The following is a 12600-nucleotide window of genomic DNA, read 5'->3' on the forward strand; positions in this document are numbered from 1 at the left end:
TCAGATAATTAAGTGAGAGCTCAGTTGGAATTAAAAACAGAATACACAGGGGGTCCCCAGGACCAGGGTTGGGAGCCACGGTATTAAGAGCACAGTAAATGATTCATCCCAAAAAGTACAATTAAGTAGTGATGTCTTCTGTCGAAGCACATACAAGGAGCCATTTCAGATGTCTGATTAAAATACAGAGGCGTGCTTTTCTGCAATTCAGACGCTACTTTTTGCACTTCCAAACAGCTGCATGGGAATGTCGCTTCAGGGTATAACTATGGATGAAGAACAGGCCTCTTTATAATTGCAGCAGATTGTCTGCACGGCAGTCAGTGATTGATTTCACAGGCGTGTCTGTTTACCCAAGTCCTTTATTTAACCAAGTAAAAAGCAGGGGAGAACAAGTTAACATTCCTACGCTGACCTGGCTAAGAAGGCCATGAATAATGGAGCACCCCATTCCCATTCAGAGCACAGTTAGCAACAGCGCATATTAGCAAATCCAAGTGACTGCAATGATTTACTAATTATTAGTAACATTTCAAGGTGCCTTCGCCTACCATTTAAACCACTTAACAGAGGGCTTTAATAATTCCAGATGACATGCAATGATTTCTTCAGTTCATGCACAATGTGGGACACATGATCACAACGCAGCTTGCTTTTGTTTGATCAACCTGGACATGTGCGCCCCCTGGCAGGACTGAAAGCGTACTGCATATTATTTTGTACAAAAGCCCTTTCAGCTGTGTAGAAAGAAAAGTAAACACAGTGCATATTTCTGAGAATGCCTGTTTTTTTTTTTTAGTGCCGTGGATAATCATTAGCACCGCAGTGTTGTTGGATAATACAGGACTGTACAGATACTTCATGTGGTAGTCTGCAATCGTCCACCAGATGGCAGTAGAAACAAGCAGAACGGGCAGCAGGGGTTTGGCGAGAGGAGTCATACAGAGACTGTTAACGCGGCATTGGTGATGAGCAGCTACGGTTTCATCAACAACAGAAAGTCTCAGCAGGACGTGTTTTTTTAATACTGTACCAGAATATCACACTGCAGAAATACGTTTTTTTTTTTGTTTTTTTTTACATTTCTGCATATTTCATACATGCCCCCCTGCTGCTGCAGGTAGTAGCAGCCTCTTTGCCTGCCTGTCTGTCTGTCTGTCTGTCTGTCATTAGAGTGACAGAAAGAATGGCCAGAAAGCTTCAAGAATGGAGAAATCTCGGCGTCCACCTGCAGTGTAAAATCTACATGGGATACTGTAAACAAACTGGCAAGCCAACAATGGTCTCTGATGACTCAGAGTGCACAGAAGATTACTGAAGAATCTAATAAACACTGACCCAGGGATCACATTTTACTGTGCATATGACTGTGGGACAACGCAGCTTCAATCAGTCCACTGCTCCTCCCCAAACACAGTTCCTACAGCTCTGCTGAGTGACAGGGTGCGCTGCCGGGGCTGTGTGGAGAATGTGCCAGGATGATTGTTTGTGTTTTCATGCAGAGATAAACACCAGCAGCAGCGTTGAGGCGGAGCTCTGCTTTAGGATCAATGAAATCGTGCAGGCCCCAGCGTTACTCACTCCAGAATCACATTCCTGGTCTTCCTGCAATTGTCTCTGATTCCTGTTTCTCAACACCGGGGCTCCCAGCCACTGACTCACATCCTGTGGCTGCGTTATATCATGGAAGAGGCAGCCTGTCTGCAGACGCTGGGTATTATTACCTTGAGTGCTGTTTAAAAGCTCCTTAAAGGGTTTACAGTGCCGTGGTCAGTTCACATGGTTTCACCGTGCTTCCAACAGGGCATTGTCCATCTTTTACCTTGCATCTTTCACAACACGTTACCAGGCTTCACTGTGCTTTACCACGCTTTCCTGTGATTTCACTTGTTTAGTCTTAATATAGTATGGTAATACAGAACTGCCAGTCTGCCTGCCAGCCAGTCTGCCTGCCTGCCTGCCTGCCAGTCTGCCTGCCTGCCCCTCACCTTCCAGGAACACTAAATATAAAAACACAACAAGAGACGTTTTAGTAACAGGAAAAGCCTGCTGCTGTGTTTCTGCCTGCTTCCTTCCGCCTCTCTTTCTCTCGTCTCATATGTATCCCTGTCTCACCTTAACTCTCAATGTAAACGCTGTCCTAAAATAATCTGGCTGCAAATAACTAAGATATTAACAGGCCTAAGCCACATCGCTATACGTTGCTGCCTAAGGCTAGATATTTGTTATGATCTTATGCTTTTAAATTCTTGATGTTAGACGATCAGTGCACTGTGTAAGGAGTAGATTGAATTGCACATCAAAACTGTCCCCGCTGTGTTTGGAGAAAGTTTGCTACCGCCCCTGTAGAGGGCACCAAAACCCCAGAAAGAATTCTGTTGGGCTGCTTGAGAAGGTTCAGTAATCATTGCTATTGTCACGAAGAATGGAAATCGTGCTTTTCTTTAAGATCACAAACGTTTACACGGTGCTGTGCTTGAAAAAGTCTCACAAGCGAACTGAGCCGTGTGTTAACTGAGTTACAATAGAAAGCATGGGGGACTCACAATCAGTGCGGTGCAACATGGACAGTAGTAAAGCATTATGAAAAGGTCTGTAAATGCAAACTGCACAGCGCCATTGCAGAGTTTTATACGGGACAGCGCAATACTCTCCTGTGTGCCTGGGCAATGCAGACTCATGGTTACCATGTCAGGGTTCACGCAGAGAGGTCGAGTCAACTGATGCAAAGTGATGGTGAAAGTCACTGCTCTCATGAACGATCACTGCGCTCTGTATACCGTGGGAAGTCATAATGCAGAGTGTGGTCAATCATGGTAAACTAAATAACAAATTGTATCTAGAAGCATGGGAAACTGGTGGGTCATTAACATGGAAATGAATACAGGATAACTACATGAATACAGACACCCTTATCCAGGGCAACTTACAATTGTTACAAGATATCACATTATTTTTACATACAATTACCCTTTTATACAGTTGGGTTTTTACTGGAGCAATCTAGGTAAAGTAGTTTGCTCAAGGGTACAGCAGCAGTGTCCCCCACCTGGGATTGAACCCACCACCATCCGGTCAAGAGTCCAGAGCCCTGACCACTACTCCACACTGCTGCCGTAGAATACAGGATAACTAAATGAATGTAATGTAATTCAATATGTTAACGTAACGCTATTCAGCAGGTTTCGTTCAACTTTATGAAGCAACATTAGTTAATTCTGTAGGGTGATGCAAAACTTGTGGCCATAGCTGTATATAATATTTTTTGTTTGTATGAAACGGTGTGTTTGCTGCTGTGTGTTTGTATTGTCAGCAATGCAGGGCAGAGCGTGCTTGTGCTGCTGTGTGTTTGTATTGTCAGCAATGCAGGGCAGAGGTGCTTGTGCTGCTGTGTGTTTGTATTGTCAGCAATGCAGGGCAGAGCGTGCTTGTGCTGCTGTGTGTTTGTATTGTCAGCAATGCAGGGCAGAGCGTGCTTGTGCTGCTGTGTGTTTGTATTGTCAGCAATGCAGGGCAGAGCGTGCTTGTGCTGCTGTGTGTTTGTATTGTCAGCAATGCAGGGCAGAGCGTGCTTGTGCTGCTGTGTGTTTGTATTGTCAGCAATGCAGGGCAGAGCGTGCTTGTGCTGCTGTGTGTTTGTATTGTCAGCAATGCAGGGCAGAGCGTGCTTGTGCTGCTGTGTGTTTGTATTGTCAGCAATGCAGGGCAGAGGGTGCTTGTGCTGCTGTGTGTTTGTATTGTCAGCAATGCAGGGCAGAGGTGCTTGTGCTGCTGTGTGTTTGTATTGTCAGCAATGCAGGGCAGAGGGTGCTTGTGCTGCTGTGTGTTTGTATTGTCAGCAATGCAGGGCAGAGGGTGCTTGTGCTGCTGTGTGTTTGTATTGTCAGCAATGCAGGGCAGAGGGTGCTTGTGCTGCTGTGTGTTTGTATTGTCAGCAATGCAGGGCAGAGCGTGCTTGTGCTGCTGTGTGTTTGTATTGTCAGCAATGCAGGGCAGAGCGTGCTTGTGCTGCTGTGTGTTTGTATTGTCAGCAATGCAGGGCAGAGCGTGCTTGTGCTGCTGTGTGTTTGTATTGTCAGCAATGCAGGGCAGAGCGTGCTTGTGCTGCTGTGTGTTTGTATTGTCAGCAATGCAGGGCAGAGGGTGCTTGTGGGCTGCAGGCCGCTCAAGCAGACAAACCAGTCATGTGTCTGGGCTCTGCGATGAGTCCGACGTGTTTAATGTAACTTTCCCATGGGAAAGAAAGGCAGCGAGCAGCAGCCTTGAGAATAGAAGACCAAGTCTGTGTATGCAGCTGACTGCGCGTGTCTATCAGTGTTCTTCAATCTCAACTCACAGCAGGACCGCCCTGGGAATGGATTGAGGCTGAAAGAAGTGCAATGGAAAAATACTGAGTCTGCCTTTCATGATTGTAAAGGGGAACTCTCCTCAGGGTCAGGAGGGGCGCAGGAAGGCTTCACGCGAGTTCAGACACAACCACAAACTAGAGACCTGCTATAGGGAATGGCTTCAGTTCCTTTATGAAAGTTCACCACAGTATGCTTGCACGGTATTTGTACAGTTTTACCACACTTTCCCTATGGTTATACTATGCATTTACCATAGCTTACCATGTTCATTAATAGGGTTTACCATGCCTAGCTATTCTCTACCATGCTTTATCACACTTTGCTGTACTATGGTAAACTACAAAGGCATACTACAGCATGCAGTATGTTTAGTAACCCTGTCCCCCATGTTCCATCTCAGCACCGCACTGCAGTTTTGACCTCGTCTCTTTTAATTCCCTGAAGAGGTTTGATTTTTTCCAAAACAAGAGATTAGAAATCCCATGGGAACATGTGCTGCTGTTTGCATCAACAAACTGCAAGGTTTCTCAGGGAGACGAGGCAAGAGAGAGAAACTGTGCTGGAGTGCGGTGCTGTGGACGGGTTGGGGTGTGTGTGTGTGGTGGGACAGGCTGCCCCCTGCTGGCGGGGCGAGGGAATCGGTTAGAAGTTCTAGAACTCCTTATTCTGCAGGATCTGACTCTCGGACGCATTAAACCTGCAATAAACTAAAACCTTGCAGACAGGCGAGAGCGTGCAACGGAAATCTTGAAACGGACTGTTTCTGATTCTTCTTCTCCGCTCTCATCTGACTCCCTATCTCTTTTAACCATCAAATGACCGTTTCCTGACCCTCTCCAGTCCAGCTTCCTTCCTCTTTGTGTACATGTCTGTGCAATCAGTCCCAGATAGTGACGGTCTTCGGGCACTTCCTCCAAACAGTTCTTAAAGAACCCTGATAAGCGCCCGGGTCCTGACGCGTGCCCCGGCTCCCGTACATACTCCTGACTCAGCAGCTCCTTCAAGTGAGGGTGGGCTTGTTATTTTCAATTGCAAGACCAGCGTGAAATTGCATCAATAGTCAAGAGCATCTTTTAAATACTCTACAGAATTTAACGCTTCAAATTCCCATTTCTGGGAAGGTTGCGTTTGTGCCCAGCATTTGACTAACTCCTATTCCGTTTTAATATTACAAAATTGGACAGTTCAAGAGAGCTCGAAATACCTTGAATGATATTGTTTTGTAAAGTTAACAGGTGTTGTTGTTTTTTTCCTTCTCCTTTGAATAATTAAGAAGTGGTTTTGATATGTTTCAGCGTGTCCGTTCATGCAGAATGACACCTACATGCTGGCCTCTTTAAAGCATTACAGCCAGGGGGTTCAGTCTCAGTGGAAGACGTGGAACTAAGCCTTGTGTTTTCAGCTGTACATAAAACACACTGCTGATGTTTCCCAGGCTGGTTTAGGACGATGAGTCTTTTATAGGCGTTCAGAATTCAGATTGTCCCAGGAGAAAACAAAGGTCAAGCAAAACTAAGGAGTGCCTGGAAACATATTTTGGATACAAAAAAAATAAATAGTAATAATACTGTAAACACATTCTTGTAGAGAATGTTTCGTTTATTTTTACGGTACTTGTGAAACAATTGTCTGTTTTCAGGTGTACCTTGAAAACAATCAGTTATTGTCTCTGCTGTTCTTATCAGATGATTGAACTCTGAGCTGGAGATTTTGCAGGAGCGCTCTTGAACAGTACAGCAGAAGGGTTAAACTTACACCATGCCTCGTGTTTTTTTTCCCCTTTGTATTACTACTGCCTGACTGTACTACAACTGTTTTTGACCTATTGGCTCACCGCAAATGCTTAGCACAGCCGTCTCTCCAAATACCGGGGCAGGTGTTACGTCACTGACAAGCCGGTGTCATTAAGAGTTCTGAGAAAGTTGTCGAACCAGTCTGACAGGCTACGTCATTGATAGGGTCAGATTTCAATGCATCATGGTCGTTGTAGTTTTTGTGTTTTATTTTCAGTCGGGTAAATTTCCAAAAATCTTTTTTTTTATTTAATTTATTTAATTTTTTTTTTTTTAATTGACTTGAATTGCAACGTATTCCTTTTAAATTACATTTTCGCTAGCATGCAACGATTTAAAAAAAATAAAATAAAAATAAAAAAGAAATTTGTGGAATTAAATAAAAACTCCATAATGAACAACAGGCTATCAACTTTAAATACCAACCTTAGAAAAATGCTATCAACATTTTCATTTTAACAATACTAATCATTGCGATGGATGATCAACATAACACTGTATCCTCTTTACGCGATTCGCTTCAGTTTCTTAAATGAAAATGTCCAGATTTAGTTTAATTTGTTTTCATTTTTGATCAAGAAAATGAAACCCTAAAACAAATAAATAAATGAACTAAAAAAAAAAAGCCGTCCCAGAATGCATTTCGTTTTCAACAGCTGACAGGCAGTAAAGACGATCTGAAAAAAAAAAAGGCTGCTAGCACTACCGAACAAGAGCGGAGTCTGTCTCTTTCAAAGCAGCTAATATAAACTGCTGTCAAGTCAGCAGCAGCACAGTACGCCGTATGCACTTGTTAGGGCGCTCGGTTTGAGTAACCATTTCTTTTTTCGTTATCATACTACCTGGACGGTCATTATTCATCGTTCTTTGCCTTTGTGGTTTCTAAAGAACCCCGCAACCCGGTCCCGATGCCGAGGGATGGATAACGTGTCTGGCAAAGGTGGACAGATGGTCGAGAATGGTGCAGCTTTGGAACAGGGCAGTACTGCCAGGGCTGGTGTCGCCGGCTGTGGAGGGGGAGCCGCGATGGCCGCTTTGCGGCAGTGTGAACTCATCCAAAATATGATCGACATCTCTCTCTTGAACCTGCAAGGGCTCCGGACCAAATGCGCAGCTTCCAACGACCTGACTCGACACGAGATCCGCACTTTAGAGGTAAAAAACATAAATACATTTAATAATAATAATAATAATAATAATAATAATAATAATAATGCAATTACTAGATTTTTAAAAAATAACAAAACCCAACAGCGTCTAACAATGTTGCTTTTGCATTGCGCTACCGTGTTGTGTGTTTATGTGTGGATCAGTGCGGTGTGCAATAAAGTATCCAGCAAGGAGGAAGACGAGAGAGAGAGAGAGAGAGAGAGGGTGAGGGACGGCGACGACATGAGAAGAGTGATCTGGGGGTGCAGGTGATGCTGTCACGCCTGAGTAATTGCGGTGCTTCATTTTAAACATGCACGCATCATACCTGGCTTGCTTTTCCGCACCAGTCAGTCAATACTGTTCCTTTATGACCTGTTCAGACCCCGCAGGAACCAGGGCAATCAAACTCTGCACGGCCTCCTCTTTCATCCAGGGGATGGCCCAGGGCTGGGTTTGGATTCAGAATTCTGATCCCTGGGGTACTTTATTAAGTAACCCCATTGCTGGAGCACTACAGAAGCCGTGTATCTCAAATTAAAGAAACCCACAAAACCAAAAAATAAATAAAATGAACAAAAATTAAAAGCAATGTAAAAATAGCAAAAAAACAATAAATAAATAAATAAAGTAGTGTTTATTGTTAGCACTGTACAAGCGTGTATCATAAATCATGCGAGGAGAGAGGGATAGTCATTCTAATGCTCGAGTCGTATTTCACCAGCCAAACAGTAACGGACTTGACGGACGCTATGCATATATGTGTGAGGTTTGTGTGGGTTTAGAGAGGGTGTGGCTATAGTAGCCTTATAGTAGCCTACAGTATATTAATTATTATTAGCTGCTCAAGCGTGACTATTAAAGTAAACTACTTAACAGAGATTAGCCGCACATCGGCGTGATGTGTAAATCATTGCACAATTGTCTGTTGTTGCAGAACGTGATGACAGCGGTGGTTATGAATTCCGTGACGTACACACGCTGGACCAAAAATACATGAAAAAGCAGCGCCACCGACTCTCTGTGACGGGAGAGAAGGACTGCTCGATTCAGCATGCTCCTAAAAAATGTTCTTGCTACTAAACGAATCAGGGTTCAATGCATTTCCTTTTTGAATATGCTTCATCATTTTAAGTGTCTGCTAATTTATAAGGAACTGTGCAGGCTATATATAAACAGAAGCACACTTTGTTCACTGTCCAGTCTGTTCACATTCCCCCTCCATGTAGTTTTGGGTGTAACAGGGATGGAAGCACGACTCCCGATTGCATAGCAGTTTGATCCATTCCTGGTTTTGCTGTGAGTTTAATAACACTCCTGAGCTTGTTATACACTGTGGCTGATCAAGCTCACAGTAAAACCTGGAATGGTTGAAACTGCAAGGAGTCTTACTTCCATCCCCGTGTAGGCACTTGCTGTGACTCGTAATTCATAAATAACATTTTTGGGGGAAATTAAAAAGGGGGATTCATTGACTCCTGATAGGAAAAGAATATCATTTTTTTTTTTTTTCAAACGGGTGAGAAAGCCATTGATAGTGAAGTGAAAGACAGGATGTAGGAAGTGATCTAATGAAAAAAAAAAAAACTGCAGTACTGCTTCAGTACATGAAGGTTGTGTTTCGTGAGCTGAGGTCTGCCGCCCTCCTTTGCAGGACCCCTTGCTGAAGAGATTCTCAAGCACGATGGGGCTTCCTGCACAAGTAAAAGTGACCCTGTGCCCTGTGGGGCTCTGTCCTGCATAACCCTGGCTGGTACTGTACATGGCTGTGCTTGAAACAGCATGGCCTGGCTCGCTTGAGTGCGACAGACCCAGGACCGCGGAGCAGAGGTGAAATGCAGTGCACTTACCCTGTACCAGGCACTAACAATACAGTAGCCCCCAGGGCAGGGCAGGGCAGGGCAGGGCAGGGCAGGGCTGTGTTAGTTAACTGTAGTTCTATGCCTTACCTGCTGTGCTCTGCTGCCCTCTCTGTAATACGTTGTGTGCTCCTGCGCATGACTGCATGTAGAGCGCTGTGTGTGCTCTCTGGATCGTAACGCTGCAGGCCCTCGAAGAGAGATCGAAACCCTACCAGCACTCCACACAGCAGACCAGCCAGCCAGGCAGTGAGTCCCTGAGTGTAGAGCAGCACGGTGCTGCAGGAAAGAGACGGGGAGGGGGGGGGGAGCAGAGCGCTCTTAATGTCATCTCTAATCCTGATTAATCTCAGAACAAATGAGAGAACTGGTTTTATAGCAGGAGACATGCGAGCTAATGAAGACGAAACTGAACCATTTTGAATACTCTACAGCTTTATTAAAAATGGGCGACCACAGTGTGACATATTTTTAGATCTACAACTTCCTGTGCCAGTATGGTAAAATATTTAACGTTGGAGTGTCTCTTTAAGACTTTGATTGCTAGTAATAATAATACAAATGTAAAACTGTGACATTTAGCAGCTGACGACATTGAGAAAGACTTCAGTCGAAGCGTTTTAATAAGTTTCTTTAGATATACAACCACTCTCTTTATAGATGCACTGTCTGCTGCTACCCTAGATACTGAGGTTTTAATTAAATATGTTGCTTAATAGAAGCAGACCTCAGCAAGATTCGAGTACGAGACTTGCACAGTAACAGCCATGCCTCTGGTGCTCCTGCTGGTGTTCGGATGCTGTGCATCGCCTCAGTGAATTTATCACATGTACTGTAGCGGTCCCGAACCCACAATGACAGCGCTGCCTTTGCAAACTGATCGGCCTCTGTGCATCTAATAATATTCAGGGCAAGACAAATATTAAAAAGCATAAATCCTGCGTTGTAAATGTATTGTATTGGTTAGGTCTAATACGTTGTGTGTAGGGTGTCTATATTATTATTATTATTATTAATATTATTATTATTATTATTATTATTATAAGGAGATCATGTCCTCTAGTTTGTGCTGGAATTTTGACCAACCCTTAAAGATTATTGGTATATTTCTCGTTATATAATATAATTTATTACAAAATTATAGAGTGCTAAAAAGGGGCACTTTGATCATGGCCCTGGCGTTTTTGAATCGCTTGCAATTGTTCGCTTGTCCTGCAGAGCAGCAGGTTAAACAAAGGTTTTGCAAAGCACCTGTGAGTATTGTACCGTATGCCGGTCTGCGTTTTTGATTTTCTGTTTTATTTAATTTCGACGCTTTGTGCTCCTGAAGACTCTTCAACACATTAAGTGGGCTTCAGCCTGCATTACAAACTGACACACCTGGCTTCATTACAGCCCTGGAGTGGATTGCTGGTGGGTGCGTCTCTGCAGATGAAGGGGCTCCTTGTAATTTGCACTTTCATTTGTACTCTGACTTCTCCAGGACTCGCATGCACTGCAGATGTGCTGCTTCAGAGATTCAAGTTGAAGTGCCGACGCGGTTTACGTTTCTAAAAGCCTGTGTTGAAATGATTGCAGTATTTCTGCAAAATGTTATCGCAGGGATGGAAATAAGATTCACCCATTCCAGGTTTTAATACGAACCCCAGTGTATAGGTAGCAAGCTCAGGGGTGTCTTATTAAACTCATAATAAAACCAGGAATGGATCAAACTGCTATGCAGTGGGAGTCTTATTTTCATCCCTGTATAAAATAATAAAATAAAATATTATTAGAAGTCAGGGAATGTTCACAAAGTGGGTTGTCAACAAGGCCTGGCTGTAGAATGTAACAGGTGCACAGAAGGCTGTAGTGAACAGACTAATACTGCATTGTGAAGCGGGGAGCTGCAACGTTGTGGTGGGAGAGGCTTTTTATAACTGCGATGCAGTGAAAGCGTAATGAAATCCACACCGCCGTACACGCAGGTATGTCAGCGCTGTACAGTATGTCAGCGTGGTAAAATGAAGAAGGCTTCTACATGGTGTGTAAGCCTCTAGAAACTCGCCGTCACGCTGTGTGCCGGGTCTGCATGGTGTGTAAGCCTCTAGAAACTCGCCGTCACGCTGTGTGCCGGGTCTGCATGGTGTGTAAGCCTCTAGAAACTCGCCGTCGCGCTGTGTGCCGGGTCTGCATGGTGTGTAAGCCTCTAGAAACTCGCCGTCACGCTGTGTGCCGGGTCTGCATGGTGTGTAAGCCTCTAGAAACTCGCCGTCATGCTATGTGTCGGGTCTGCATGGTGTGTAAGCCTCTAGAAACTCGCCGTCACGCTGTGTGCCGGGTCTGCATGGTGTGTAAGCCTCTAGAAACTCGCCGTCACGCTGTGTGCCGGGTCTGCATGGTGTGTAAGCCTCTAGAAACTCGCCGTCACGCTGTGTGCCGGGTCTGCATGGTGTGTAAGCCTCTAGAAACTCGCCGTCACGCTGTGTGCCGGGTCTGCATGGTGTGTAAGCCTCTAGAAACTCGCCGTCACGCTGTGTGCCGGGTCTGCATGGTGTGTAAGCCTCTAGAAACTCGCCGTCACGCTGTGTGCCGGGTCTGCATGGTGTGTAAGCCTCTAGAAACTCGCCGTCGTGCTGTGTGCCGGGTCTGCATGGTGTGTAAGCCTCTAGAAACTCGCCGTCGCGCTGTGTGCCGGGTCTGCATGGTGTGTAAGCCTCTAGAAACTCGCCGTCATGCTATGTGTCGGGTCTGCATGGGGTGTAAGCCTCTAGAAACTCGCCGTCACGCTGTGTGCCGGGTCTGCATGGTGTGTAAGCCTCTAGAAACTCGCCGTCACGCTGTGTGCCGGGTCTGCATGGTGTGTAAGCCTCTAGAAACTCGCCGTCACGCTGTGTGCCGGGTCTGCATGGTGTGTAAGCCTCTAGAAACTCGCCGTCATGCTGTGTGCCGGGTCTGCATGGTGTGTAAGCCTCTAGAAACTCGCCGTCGCGCTGTGTGCCGGGTCTGCATGGTGTGTAAGCCTCTAGAAACTCGCCGTCACGCTGTGTGCCGGGTCTGCATGGTGTGTAAGCCTCTAGAAACTCGCCGTCACGCTGTGTGCCGGGTCTGCATGGTGTGTAAGCCTCTAGAAACTCGCCGTCACGCTGTGTGCCAGGTCTGTTAAGAAATCCAGGCACACAGTGATGAGCTTGAAGTGCATGATCAGCGAACTTGCTCTCACCCTGTGGGTTTGTGGCCGCTTCTATATTTAGACTTTTTTTCCTCCTACGCATTCGCAGGGTTGGTGAATAAGAAAGTCAAGTCTGTACTGCAGATAAAAACATGGTGTAGTGCAATTGTCAAGCAGGATTCAAATACAGTCTGAATACTCAAATTCTATACATAGTTGTAGTGGTAATAGTGTATAGTGGTGATTATAGTAGAATAATTAATAATAATACTAGTGATAGTATTAACTGTAATACCAAT

At 45.0% G+C, this 12600-nt stretch overlaps 1 protein-coding gene across 4 annotated transcripts in view; it reads left to right on the forward strand.

Moving 5' to 3' along the window:
• The first annotated feature begins 6790 nt into the window (after positions 1-6790).
• The window catches only part of LOC117429544 (kinase suppressor of Ras 1-like), a 38215-nt gene continuing 32405 nt past the window's right edge, over positions 6791-12600 (forward strand). For all 4 annotated transcript variants that reach the window (XM_058997884.1, XM_058997885.1, XM_058997887.1 and 1 more), the window contains exon 1: positions 6791-7297. In XM_058997884.1, the coding sequence (XP_058853867.1) occupies positions 7061-7297 (237 nt within the window). In that variant the 5' untranslated portion in view covers positions 6791-7060. The remainder of the gene's footprint in view (positions 7298-12600) is intronic.

The sequence above is a fragment of the Acipenser ruthenus genome, chromosome 24, assembly GCF_902713425.1.
Source record: "Acipenser ruthenus chromosome 24, fAciRut3.2 maternal haplotype, whole genome shotgun sequence".
Lineage (NCBI taxonomy): Eukaryota > Metazoa > Chordata > Actinopteri > Acipenseriformes > Acipenseridae > Acipenser > Acipenser ruthenus.